Source organism: Malurus melanocephalus, unplaced genomic scaffold (genome assembly GCF_030028575.1).
Source record: "Malurus melanocephalus ecotype Western Australia unplaced genomic scaffold, MMel_1.1 scaffold_499, whole genome shotgun sequence".
Lineage (NCBI taxonomy): Eukaryota > Metazoa > Chordata > Aves > Passeriformes > Maluridae > Malurus > Malurus melanocephalus.
Window position 1 is genome coordinate 235,625 of NW_026623731.1, and position 14,166 is coordinate 249,790.

The 14,166-nt window shown below is 36.1% G+C and overlaps 1 protein-coding gene across 14 annotated transcripts in view; it reads right to left on the reverse strand.

Annotated features, from left to right (window-relative positions):
- Positions 1 to 14,166, reverse strand: part of AFDN (afadin, adherens junction formation factor) — a 111,306-nt gene that overhangs the window by 70,201 nt on the left and 26,939 nt on the right. For 7 of the 14 annotated variants that reach the window (XM_057381221.1, XM_057381216.1, XM_057381227.1 and 4 more), the window contains exons 2-6: positions 8,427 to 8,622; positions 6,788 to 6,900; positions 5,120 to 5,274; positions 4,509 to 4,669; positions 3,357 to 3,514 (exon numbers count right to left, since the gene is read on the reverse strand). In XM_057381221.1, coding sequence (XP_057237204.1) covers positions 3,357 to 3,514; positions 4,509 to 4,669; positions 5,120 to 5,274; positions 6,788 to 6,900; positions 8,427 to 8,622 — 783 coding nt within the window. Of the gene's footprint in view, positions 1 to 3,356; positions 3,515 to 4,508; positions 4,670 to 5,119; positions 5,275 to 6,787; positions 6,904 to 8,426; positions 8,623 to 14,166 lie in introns of all 14 variants that reach the window. The other 7 variants (XM_057381219.1, XM_057381220.1, XM_057381218.1 and 4 more) reach the window with 1 other exon arrangement.

Genomic DNA, 14,166 nt, shown 5'->3' on the forward strand with positions numbered 1-14,166 from the left:
TGATAATCAGATATATTTTACTTTAACAAGGGCTGTAACCTAAACTGCAGAAAGATACAAGACACCACATATCTAAGCTCCTGCAGGTCAGGAGGCTTCTAATCCTTATGATGCCATTTTAGAAACACCTCTGGTTTAGGTGAATTCTGCCTCATACCACCCACAAAGCTGAAATTCCTACATTTTAGAAAAATGGAAAAAAATGGGAAAAGAAAAAGAAAAAATGGAAAAGCATGGGAATAAGTCTGTGTAATGATGGGATTTTTGCTTATGGATAGAGATTTGCTCAAATTTTTCAAAACAGATGCATTTAAATATCCTTTCATGAATTTTGATCTATACGGACTGCGGACATCAAGCACAGACATTTCCACGATTTCGGCTAMAGCACAGGAAATAGAGATGGGTCAAACCAGCTTATACCACAAGTTTTAGAAGCAGTCTATAAACTGAAACAGAACTGGGAATTAGGAAAAATACACACTGCCTCATGACAGCATATTTATGAGCATATATAAATTACCATAAAGTCATTCCATATTTATTAATTTAAAATGCAACAAATCATGCAGAAAATACAGGCTAAGAAATTWAAATGAAGACCATAGCAACTTAACTTCCAAAGCATTTGTTGGAATAAACAAGTAGGAGAAGGTAAGCAATTGAGTATTAAACCCCCTGTGGTAAGTAATATAAAGAGATCAACTTATCAGATCCGTCCTTAGKAAAATCTCACATGAGAAAACACCATATTGTAACAGGTCTTCAGTAGGCTTTTCTGTCATTTTAATGTTTTTTAAGTATAAACCCTCATATCTACTGCAGATTTGAATACGTCTGCGTATTGTAATTAACTGATCTACAATTTTGCTTACAAGCTGGGAACACAGGCTCTGCACGTGCTAAAAAAAACCAAAATAACAGAAATAACACCACCAAGAAAAGCCCACAAAATCCCCCAAAGATCTTGCTAAAATACGTAATGCCTTATGTCCGTAATGACTATTTCTTTTAAAAAGTCAATAAAACTACTCATCATGAACTGCATATTTTTGCTTGACATTACAGAAAGTTATTTATGCTTTACCCTCAAGTAAAAAATGAGTGCTAAAAATAAAAGTCTGATCAAGATTCTATTTTCAAGAGTTTGCTGCATGCCTGAAGTCTAATGCCTTGAGTGAATATGCACAGGTAGCTTGGAAGACTGTCTAATTAATTTGACATGCTCAGAGATGTGCTGTGAACCCCATATTACTCAGGGAAACTCAAACCAAGCAAACTGAAACAAACAAAACACACATTGGAACAAACTTGTGTTTACTTGCTTACACAGAAAGGCACTTTAGAACCAGGCATAAGAGTACAGCCTGATACACTGCAAATCAACTCATGAAAGCAAACAACCAATAGGATAATGCCATTTACAATAAATGTGGTCAAAAATGTTATGAAAAATTCTTACAATGTTCATCTTTCAACTGAAACTTCAGGATTGAGTTATCTTTCCTACAAGTACTTATACAGCCTTATAATAGTCTTGTCTTAATAGTTAAATATATGTGAACTGCTTTAAATTTCAAAGAAGACATTTCACTTGCCACTCAAAGAGAACAAAACACTTAAAAATCCCAACTAGTAAGAACTGAAAGTTTTATGTTCCACTGATAATAAACCCAGCAAAATGTAAAGAATAGGAACATGTGCAGGATTTATCTTCCACAGAATACTGTAAAGTATCAGAAAAACAGGGGCAAAAGTCGTACCAGGGGCAGAGAACAGCTATGAGACAAAAATATAAAGGAGTAAAAATGGGCATTGGACCAATTTAGTGGGGCATTTGTGAGTTTCCAAAAAAATGAAGATTAAATGTGATTAAATATGCATCAGGCTAATACTTGGGTATTTTAATGTTTCAAACAAGGAAAGCAACTTCATAAAATATTTGGCAAAAAAGCAGATTTTACAAGTTAGATTTAAAATACTCAACTTTATTAATAAAAGAAGAATTAACATATGTAAAGCTAAGCACTGTATCAGCAGAGGCACTGAGGAAGGTCAAGYAGATTTTAGCCAACTACAACAACTTACTCTGAGCAAATAAGATCTGCTATTAGTCAGTGAAGACCACCCATTTCAAATGTAAACATAAGCACACAAATTATGTCAGTCCAGAAACTTACTGTATCAACGTGCGCTACTCAGAAAAGACAAAATATTTTCCAGAAGTGCTTTCCAAAACACTAGTATTAAACAACTTGTTTTGCAACAAAGACTTTTTTAACCTTTTCCAAGATCAAAGTAATATTCCCCAGACTATTTTCTACATTAACTTCCCCACCCAAGATCAAAAAACAAGACATAAAAGGGAATACCACCACTACAACAGGAGTAACTTGCAACAGTTTCCTGGATAAAAGCGCAATCAGTCCAGTAAATTGCCCAGTACGCACAGATTTTGTATTACACCATAATACCCTCTAAAGTTAAGCTAAACAGACTGAAGTAAAACTATCTTCCAAATTTTCAGAGTACCTGCTGAAGCCCATAATTCTCTCAAACCAACATAATATAATGAGAAACAAACTTTTTTTCCCATTTTTTTCATCATTTTAAGGAGCAAAAAATGCAAGTTTATTAGACAAGTCATAGCAAAAAACGTAATCAAACACTGGACTCAAACAAGCATCCCATGTTCAAGCCCCACTGCTTGACATGACAATGTGGTCAGAAGGTTGTAATCTTTAATCAGTACTGCCCATYGGATTTTTTGATTCAAGTCACAACTCCAAGAAACAGCAATTTTATACAATTCATTTAGACTGCCTAAATAATTAAATTCTGAAAAAAAAGCATGTCACTTAAATGTTTAATCTTTTCTGATTTGTCATGAGGGTAACCTACCACTGCAAGGTTTAAGGCAACAGCAAACAACATACACGTTTTACAATGGAGCTCACTTTGGCACTTCCACTTCTAAATGGACACTCTTAGTTCATGGAAATAGTTTTGTGCACAAATTCAGGCATCCACAGAATGAACTATTAGTTTATGTATCTGTGAATCATCAGCACACTTACTGGTATAAAACCATGGTGCCAAACAATGAAATCCACCATTTTCAGTATTAACGTTTGTATCTATATAGCAAGCAATAGTTTAGTAAATTGGAATATTCAAATTTTAAAAACAAGAAACCTGATGTGTCACTTCAGAATTCCTGAGGCTGTTAGATTTGGGGGAGGGAAGGGAAGTTTGTCACAGAACTAACCAACTCATTCAATTTTGTTTGGAAGCTACTGCAAGAATAAAACCCAACCAAATATGAAACACAAGAAGATTGTATCTTAGTAACTTACACGAGCAATACAATAATCCTTGGGATTTTCCTTTTCCAGACCATATTTTTCCAGTGCTTCAATAACTGCAAAATCTGCAGTATCTGTAGTGGACAGCAGGATTGTCTTGTATGGTATATTTGGTTTCAAACTGTCTGCATAAATTCTCAGTGTCCCACCTTGGAAACAAAATAAAATTAACAATATAAGCAGAGAATAAAAAGACAGACATTAAGTCATTTATTGCATTTCTACCAGACTATAAGAACAAACCCCTTCAGAAATCATTTCATTATTCCACTAACACAAGAAAAATTACATAACATCCCCAAAATAGATTCACCTCTGCGAMTGGTTAAAACCTCCAGTGATACTTTCCTAATTTATTTTATCAAGTCTTTTTTTCTAGTGTTTCACTATGCTCACTATTAAGTGAAGTTAAAATGAAATAGTGACACATACTGGTTGAAGAACAGAACCTTTTCCATCTTGACAGGAAGTCGGCGCTGACCTTCAAGAATTTCCCCTCTCTTTAAGAGGCCCACTTAAAATTTCCCTCAAGATGATGCTTGCCACACCTCTAATACTTTCTTCACTACTCTTCCATGGACAGAACACATAATTTAAGGTTTTATTAGCTCTAATATTGCTTCATTTCTTCTTTTCTAATGATGTTTATAGAAAGATTGTTATATCCCCACCCCATGAATGAGAAATACTTAATCACTGTTATTCACAAGATTTACTAGAATCCTTTATGCAGAACAATCAGTCCTTTACATCCTTTATTTATGGTACTGATTGAATTTTCTCTTTCAGGTCATTCAGATTGTTCATAGTACAATGAAAGACAATTGTTTAGCAGGCCTCCTCAGTTTGCCAATCTAAGACCATCCTTCCTTCTTTCCCAGTTTGGCACTGTTGGCAAGCTCAGTGAGTATACTCTCTCCTCTCAATCTGCCCACTRAAAGCTTTGACTTGCACTCATCATAGAACACCCTCCTGTGGAATCTACTTTTACAAATCCTTCATTCGGTTACACTGCAGATAAACTAGCCATGTGCAAAAAATATGGAGAAAGTAAAAGTCAAATTTACAGGAGCTGCATGCCTTCAGATTATTCTCCCGGTTAAAAGTTTACTGTTTATAAGCTAACCGGAAGAAATCAAGTACCTGAGTCTGGTCTGCCATCAGAACTGCGAAATTCCTGCATTCTCTTCTCTAGTTTCTGCTGTCGCCGCCGTTTCATAACCACCTCAGGATTGGATATTGTGCGAGTGAAGCTGGTCTCAGGCATATCTTTGTAAACCTCAGCTGCAAGGCGAAAATTCTCACTGCCAAGTTAGTTTAAATAAAAAAATATTGTCATTAAGTGCTTAAAATACATAAATCCTCATTATTTAACAAAGGATACAAAAGACAGTAGGATTCACACACACAGGAGTTCATTTAAGATACCGTAAGATGGTTTCTACATAAATTTCACTTTTGCTAAGGACAATACTGTTCATGTACCCATGCTCACCTGAAATAAACAACCAGTATAAGGACTGAAAATTACTAGTTTTCAAAGAAAACAAGAGGCATTCTACCTCCTAAAGACAGGGGCAGAGGGAAAGGCATGACAGAATCTTTACATTATACCCCAAACTTTATGACTTCCAGTACTGTAAGGCATGGAGAAGGTGAGTTAGCATGTGCTTGCATGCCACGCTTTTCCTTTTGCTAACGCACTTAAATACAACTATCATTAAATTTTTATAATATAAGTTTAAAACACTTACATATCATCCCCATGAAGAAGTCTATCATCTTTATCTGAAGCTTGTCTCAGTGCCTCTTTTTCACGCCTCTTTTTTTCTTTTTTTGAGAGAGTTCGCTTGAAATTCTGAATTACTCCCTCTTTTTCTTGTTTTTCAGGCCCATTACTCTGAGCTTTCTGAAATAAGTGAGTTTACAACAATTTCAATCAATTTTAGTCCAAACAAAAGGGTAGTTATAATTTTAACTTTTGTAGATGAAYCTGTTTCAGACACAGTATCAGTGACCCAAAAACAACACTCCAGGCAACAACACTCATTACACAGTAATGGGACAAATTCTCTCAAGAAAAACACAGAGAAGGCAAACACAATGTCACGTTCCAAAAAAGGTATGAACTGACTCTACTCAAGAAAGTGAAGAAACTGCAGAATTTTACTTGAGTAATGTCTGCTATCTACTTGGCCCCAAAWGATTAACCAAAGGCTGCAAAATCAATTTTTGTTTCTGAGTAAAAATACTTTGTGACAATGATGTGCTTAATCTGCTTTCAAGGCAACTGCGCTGGAGCACCAGGTAAGAATAAACCRCAGAAGGAAAAACATTACAGAGAACTTTCTCTATGGCGTATTTTCCTGAGTTCTCCTCCCAGGGTGCTCTTCTTCAGTTCATGCTCCTTGCATGTACAAGATACCTGTAATCCTAGCCTCATTTGCTTTCTGTAGAGAAGATTACAGAGCATGAGAGGAAGAAAATGAAGATTTTCTTCCTTCTATCCAGAAGTGAAGAACATGGAGAAGGAAGATTGAAGATCACTTAATTGAATTAATAGGAATAGCAAGGTTGGTACATGTAGTGCAAAACATCATTAACTTTCCCTTCTGCCCTGTAACATGGATGCATCCTGTACCCAAAAACGCAGTACAAGCTCATGCACCTATACCCAAAGCACTTCTGAAATAAACTAGCTCTAATTCCAAGAGCAAAGGAAATTTAGTGCTCAGCACAAGATRAAAAACTTGCCTTAAGATAGCCCACACTGCATGGCATGTTTTCCATAGCTGTAAGCATATAAACTACATATAACAGATATAATTATATAACTTCAGGAGCCAAAGTCTAATCTAATTTAATGTCTAAATTGCTAATATTAAAGCAAACTTTTGTATAGCTCATGTTGGCAGCTCCTTCGTTTTGTATTTGTAAGAGCAAAAAAATAAACAACAGCCAAAAACCCTGCACAAAAGGAAAGACTTTTCCATCATTTGTTTCAAGAAACTGAATGTAACCTAGGGAGGCCATAATTTTTAGCTCTAACTCCCCCTAGTATTCCCTTTAAAAACTTTGCAAGAGACAGGATTACCTCCTGGTATCTGGCACCATAAACTATTTGGGGAAATTTTAAAGTCATCATAATAGAACAATGCAAGGTCTAAGTTCTCTAGGCATTCCACGCTCCAGTAGTAGACAGCTACATGGATCACAGCATTACCAGCCATCTGAAAGATCACCAAAATCTGTGTTGCGATGATGCACTGTAGGTATTTAAAAGTACTTCCTCCAGACATTGAAGGTCACAAGCAGCAGTTGTTTTCAGGAATTAAAAAAATAAAACTTAAGTTTTCCTATATAAGTAACATTCCCACATTTCAAAACTGCTGTTACCACCAGCATGCTCCTTAAAGACTCACCTTTGGAGGAACTGTATCATTTTCGTTCTTGAGGACAAACCTTCCCTCTCGATCATCTTTGTTCCAATTTAATTGTACAACAAGAGGCTTCTCATCAACATCTAATCTTCTTTCTTCTTCAAAAAAATGAAAAGCAGTAACACTTACTTGGCATCTCAAGAGCAAAAATATTTCTAAATAAGTTAAACTCTTAACCCAGAAGACTTGCTTAACAAAACTTCAGTTGATGTTTTCCTCTTAAATATATGGACAGAAAAGCCTGGGAATGTAGAATTACATGTCCCCTTTCCAGCAATGAGCCCAAGAGTATTCCATCGGTATATGTWAGCTAAAGGTCCCCACAAGGTAGTCTTGCATTAACTCCTTTGCCGGAATGAATTCTGGGAACACAACATTACCACTCTGGAGGAGAAGTGAGATCTATAGTTAAAATATTTAGAACTTTATAACATATCCTGGGGCATCCAAACACTCATTTTTCTTATTTTAGTTTTACTTTAAATTAGACAACAGTCTGACTGCAGCCCAAGAAATACTATTCTAAAAAGACTGCACAAAAATAAACAAGATTATGAAATTTAAAAAACAACACAAATCAAAAACCTACAGAACACTATGCACATACATGACAAAATTTCATTGACTGTACTACATCTATTTTAAGTATATGGAGAAACAGCTGACAGTGGTTAAAAAATTTAACCAAGTCTTGCCATTTGATTTCCCTTTGAGAAGTAGGAAACAGTACATATACACTAGAAAATGGTGTCTTCGTGGTTAGCTTTTATTTGGTAAGAAACACCCCTACTGATTGAGGCACCTTGCATGCCTCAATTATCTTAAATATCAGGAACATGCTCCGCAAAGAAAACAATTTCATTTTGACTACAGGTATAGCACTAACCAATTTTTAAAGAAATCTAAAGTGGAAGAAATTGAATTAATTTCAGATTTTCAAGTACAGAACCTAAGATCATTCAAGCACTTGTGTAAACTTCAGAAGTACAAAAAAGAAAAAGCACAACCAAAAGTTAGCTTCTATATCTGTCTCCACCACTACCACACACACTATCACCTTCTAATCTGCAACAGGCACAAATGCTACCAGTAACAAAGGCTATTTAGATGTCCAGGTTCTTCACAGGTAATATTAAGGTAACAGTTGACATTATCTCTCCAAGAAACATGGTGGCTTCAAATGATATCAAGTCAAACTTCCCTCAATTTAGCAGTAAAAGAAGACGAGTTATAAGACTACCTATCAAAGGGCCACAACTTCAAAGAACAGAAGATGTACTCTTAATATCTCCTTGTTAACATTCCTAATCTCCCATTACAAATTCAGTCTTTACCTACTAGTCCTAAAAATAGCAACTCTATCACAAATGTCAACAAATTAACAGGATGTCAATCACAGCATTTCGATCATAATCAAAACTTACATAAACTGCGGGCCTGGAATGTGTAATTAAGTTTTGAAAATCACTCCCCAAAAACCAAATATTAGCAACATATTTGGGARTAAAAAACCCAAGTTTCATGTGCTTCAGAAGCTGGTGGCAAACCTAAAGGTACTTTGGCTGGGGGTAGATACGATGGTGGTGTGGATGCAGGAAGGACTTAATGAATTAATACAAACCTCCACTGACATGCACTTCATAAAGTGAGTATTTAGGGGATGACAACATTCGCATGTCTGGTCGAAACTTCTCTGCAAGAGTTTCGATCACATCTTGAGTTGTGGCAGTACTAGAGACACGGATACATTTTGTTGCAAAATTTCCAGCTGCTTTGTCTTGAAAGTAGAATCTCATTACTCCATGAAACTCCAGATCCTATAAAGAAATAAAACCACAATTTTGAGTGCAGGCTAACCGTTATAAGGTTGGGAGTTATTTTATTATTTGTTACAAAGTTATTATGAAAATATCAGACCTTCACAAATCAAACTGGTTTTCAAAATTTTCATGACCGTAGAATTAAAAACCAGTACATTATAAACATGAAAAAAGGGCTATTCTGAAAAAAAAATTTAAGCACTATATATCAATAAAAATACTGAACTTGAATCTTTGCATATTCATATTTACAACAATTATCAGGTGAATTAATAAACCCCCTTTATAAAACCCAGAAACACATCTTGAAGACTGGTTTCAATACACTTTGTTACTGAGAACAAACCTCTGAAGCCCAAGTCTGTAAAGGGGGTATGCTCAAGGAACAGCAGCACGTCTTGAAGAGGACAGCTTGCTATCACAGAATCATCTTTTCTCTGCTCTTTCCACCCCTTCACACACTCCTCTCTTACGCCGGCATCTGTTTGTCCCAAAACCAGCATTTTCAGGAAGTTAAACCATTTGATTTGTTTGTATTTTCTATTTTAATCAAAGTTGTCTTTCATACAGGTCCCTAAACACTCTGCAAGGGGAAAAAAGCTCCAGCAGCAACACMAGGTGAAATAAGGGATTGCAGCTGTCAACCAGGTGGCTCCACTATAACTGCAATGGCAATGGCTTCAAACCATTATAAATTCACCTTCTCAAGTGTTTTCCTTAGCCATYGGAACCTGTGCATTATTGCAGCACGCCAAACTTAAGGAGGATACTGTCTGCTCATGCTACTCCACTACTGGTCTGAACAACAACTCCAAATTCAAATTTKAGTTCCCCAGTGGTCTCCACCTAGACAACTTTTGCCCCTTGCATAAATCCCAGCACTCATAGGGCCCTGCACTCAAGAGGAATCAAGGATCGTCAAGTCTGCGGTAGACTTTGCCAAGTTTACACTACAGGTTAATAATCATTGCTCTTACCTTTACTCCCCAGARGCTTTGAAATAGGCAAATCCTTAGTTGCTGAGCACAGTGATATATTTTATGCTCAGCACGGCCCTTTCCAGTACTACACCTGACCACAGGACACACATCAAAATGTTTCTTTGAACAGCAAAAAACTGAGGTACTTATTGAAGGTACTCTATCATTCAGACAATCTTGAAAAAAGAATATTTTAAAAGGAATTAAAAAGTCAAGTAACCTACACTTAAACATCTGTGTCACCTAGATACATGCAGAAGTAAGCACTGTTCTTGCAAGGATATTCCAAAGCCTACACCAATACAGCAGTCCAATGAAATGCACCATGGACCTAAACAATGGCCAACTGTGTTTTATTCTCTGTTGCTATCGTAACAATTTACAGAATTAATCTTTCTGAGCCTGCACTGATGTTCCCACAGAACATTTGTACTTCCAAATTAGTGATCTTTCCTGAAAGGAGTCACAGTTTCCACATTCCTCACTCCAGCTAACTCCCACCTCTGTATACACTCTGAACTTAATTACAATAATACAAAAGTAGGTCTCAAATCTTCAACTGTGAACATTTTTGTAACAGCTACTACCTCCGAAAAGCATCCTGACTACATTTCTTGTCTTTAATTATATATACCTAATTACTAACTAGTTATCCATACAAGGACTTACCCTTCTCTCATGCAGTATGCTACCAAATGACTTCTGGAAACCCTAGATATCACAGCAAATTGGAACTTCCTTACATGTGTTCTTACTAAATCCTTCAGTGAGTTGCAAAGGTCTGAAGGACAACTTATTTTTCCAAGTTCTATTGACCTCTCCACAATCTGTTCTCATAGATACCATGTATCCATGAATGCTGTAGGATAATCAAGCGTCTTCTCACACAGATAAAATACCCAGTAAACAACCACCGTAACATTGACTTTACACTGCGTTTGCATCCGATGACCTGAAGGTGTCCACCTAAGAGCAATTTCAGTCCACTTTGTAAAATTACTTCATCCCTCACTTCCCAGTTGCTGGATGAACCTGGTCTGGCTCTAGTAACAGGCTTTCTTGCTTTGCTCTCTCTTAACAAATGCTGATTCAAAAGCATTCCTCGAAATTTTTCTCTTATGTTTTTATATTCTACTTGTTACATCCTCGCAATTTTCCTCATTTGGATATTACTTCAGCTTTCTAGTAACTATTTTTGCCTGATGTTCAGCCATGCCAGCCTCCTTTCACACTTCCCTTGATAACTGGCATGCTTTTCATCTGTACCTCCAGAACAGCATCTTTAATTCTCAGCAGTAGGTACCTTGCTACTACTTGCCCCTTTTAACTTTACCAAGCTCTCCTAGGCCAGATATGCCGCATTTCCAAGTGGGTTGGAAAGTTTTGTAGCTGTTAAAAGAAAAATAAATCTAAGCATGTCATCATCTCTAGAAAGGAGAGCATACTCACAGGTAATATTCTGAGCCATGTTCCACACACTCTCTTGTGTGAATTTGACGTAAATGATTGCCTCTTCTGTTAATATTCCTTAACCATGATGCTTCAMAACAGCCATGGTATTTTATAATCAACTTAAGATTTCAATCCATTTGTTTGATTATTGCAAAAGGCAACACATGAGCTTTCTACAGAAGTATCATGAAGCACAATCCTACCCTGCTWAGAACCCTTCATATAAGGTCTTCCCCACCACCATCTCAAGGTACTGCTGAAGCAAGAATTAAGAGAGAAAAATTAGCATATTGCTAATCTTTTCCCTGCATTATGTATTGAAATACTGCATGTATTCCTATAGATAACATTCCAGTTGATTTTACCATTTTTTTATATTTTTTAGGGAGAGGAGATTTTTTTTTGCCGAGGACACATTGCACTGCACGCTAGCCACGCCTTTTATCTGGACATTTTTTAAAAATACAGCGGAGATTGATAAGCAAAGGAATGGAACATAAGTCCATTCAGAGAAGATGCAAAAAGCAATTCAAGAACCTTTCTAAACTGCCGATTTTTGTCACTGTTGTTAAAATTAATAAAAACAGTATTTTATGATTTAGTGTTACAATTTACTTCTACTTCCAGATACTAATAAAGCAGATAAGACAAACTGCATTCTGAATTCTCAAGATACAATGTCTGTATAAAGCAAGCTTTGTCTTCATTTTCTAAAAGAAGTAATGTGATTTTCTGAAGTACTGCCATTTGACAATCTGCATAGAAAAGCAATTGAATGCACTGACCACTGACTGTCCACTTGCCCCTCCTCCTTCCATGGTAGCTTCCCAAGGTGTGTCCCCACAGTACACACCATAACCCCCTCGTCCCCCACTTTTTCCAAAGTTTTCTTTTAAAAAAGACTGCACAACGGCATCACAATCTTCTATCACTTCCCCATATAAAACTCCCTTTAATGTTTCATTTCCATTATGTTCCAAACCATACCTTGGGGCATTGCTGGACTATTACAGATTTAAATAAAAGTATTTGATAACATGGAACTAATTCGTTTCACATTTAAAAAAAAAAAATCAGGGAATAGGAGACTACAGAGAAAAAAAAAAAACCCTTCTAGTCTTAATTATTATTTTAGATATCACATGTGCATTTGTGGGTGTGTATAACCTTATGGCTGTATTGAACTTTCTGCCCACATGCTTAGCAGATAAATCTCAACTACACAAAGAGACCGACRCCACCACTCACACTCAGACAACAAGGCAGGCACTGCACTTAAATTTCCACTCTCCACTCCAACTCCGCATTACAGTGCTTATTTTTCAGAGTTTCATATTTCATCCTCAAACTCATTTACTTCTGAATTTCTTTGTCAAGACTGCTAGGCACATTTACTGCAGTTCGTAAAGAGAACTTGGGTTAAGAAAAGAAGCTAAAGAATAAAAATTTCTTTCCTAAACCAGATAGATACAGAAGTATCTATTATTGCTTATTGTATTCTTGTAAGCAAAGGAATATCCCCAAAACACTTACAAAGCTCTTGAACCCACCTTTCTCTAAAGATGAGAACTGCCATTTATAAATTACCAAAAATAAATTAAAATGTTTTTGGATTTTAAGAGTGACTAATTATTTAAGTATATGAACTCCTAAATTCCTCTCAGGAGTTTTATGCATCATAAGCCATTTTAGCTCTATCATTGATCATGTTAGATATTTTATCCATGTGCTGTGCAAGTTCATGGCTCATGCAGGAATGTGAGGATACAGACCAGTCTTCAGCCACACAAGCACAGTCAATTTTCACATCATTTTAATTCTGATCATCTAGACTGCAAAATGTATTTTAAAGAGCATACAGCTTTTTAGGCTTTTCAAATCATAAAGGCCAATTTTATCAAATACAAAGCATAATTATTCCTTTTTATCACTATCAAATGAACTTACGGTAGTTTCCAAAAGCATAACCTACTCAAAAGGTTTCAACTTACATAATAATTGCCAGTTAACCATTGTTTCTTGGTTTTACAAACAAAAATAAGCTGCACCACCTCTTCATTAGGTACAAAGAAAGACTTTATAAAAGCATTTCAAATACCTAGTTATTACTTTTTTGCATAAAGCTAATGACAGGCAGTAACTGCTTCAAAACCAATGGGTTAAATGTTCCAAAACTCTGTTTTTAGAAAATTAAAATAGGAACACACAAAAACATCAGAATGAAACACCCAAAACAACACTTTCACAAGGTGAAAAGACTTCAACATTCTACAAAATCTCATGAAAAACTTTGAACATTTTTAGAAAACCTCTGCGTTCTCAGTGCTATTACCCTCCTCTGACATTCTCCTCAAGAACCTCAGACCATCATTAAATGAAAAARAGCACTACAAAAGCAAGAATCTAACGAATTTTAATACATAACAAAGTCACACGGAACACTCAAGTCACACTTAAAACTGAAAATGTGACATAYAAGTTCACACACCAGTCATCATCAGTGTTTTCCATGAAGCTAAAYGAAAGTGATTGTTTGATCTTTAAATCTAGTTCCCAATTGCTCTCAAGGGTGGATTTCTGCTTTAAAGCAGTAATTAGTAGTAATCAAGACCACTCATTTGAAGTTGTGCTATAGAGAAATGCAAGTAAGTAGAAGATGCAGAGAAGAGCAACTCAAGTTCCCCTTTCCAGTTATGAAGACTAGTTACATACACGTATGAAAAGTGTTAATAAATTACAGAAGGCAGAGGTGTTTAATACCTTGGTTATCCAAAACTTTGGTTATCAAAAAAAAATTGCCACAAAAGAAAATCTTCTCCAAACCTCTCTTTCTGCGCATTATACCATTCTTTATACACAAGAATATCTTAGTCAAGAAAGAATATGAAAAAAAAAGTAGAAAGAGATAAAAAGACTGCAGYGTACATGAAGCTTGGAAAAAGCCTACAATGTGACACAATGGGATTTACAGCTGGGAAACCTGGACTTCCTGAAGAGTCAGGGAGGCTTCTGCAAACAAAGCAGTAACATCCAGGAGCCATAATCTACAGCCATGCTCACATCTGAGAAAGGAAACTCCTCCTTTTTAAGTGTCAGAGGTGATAATGAG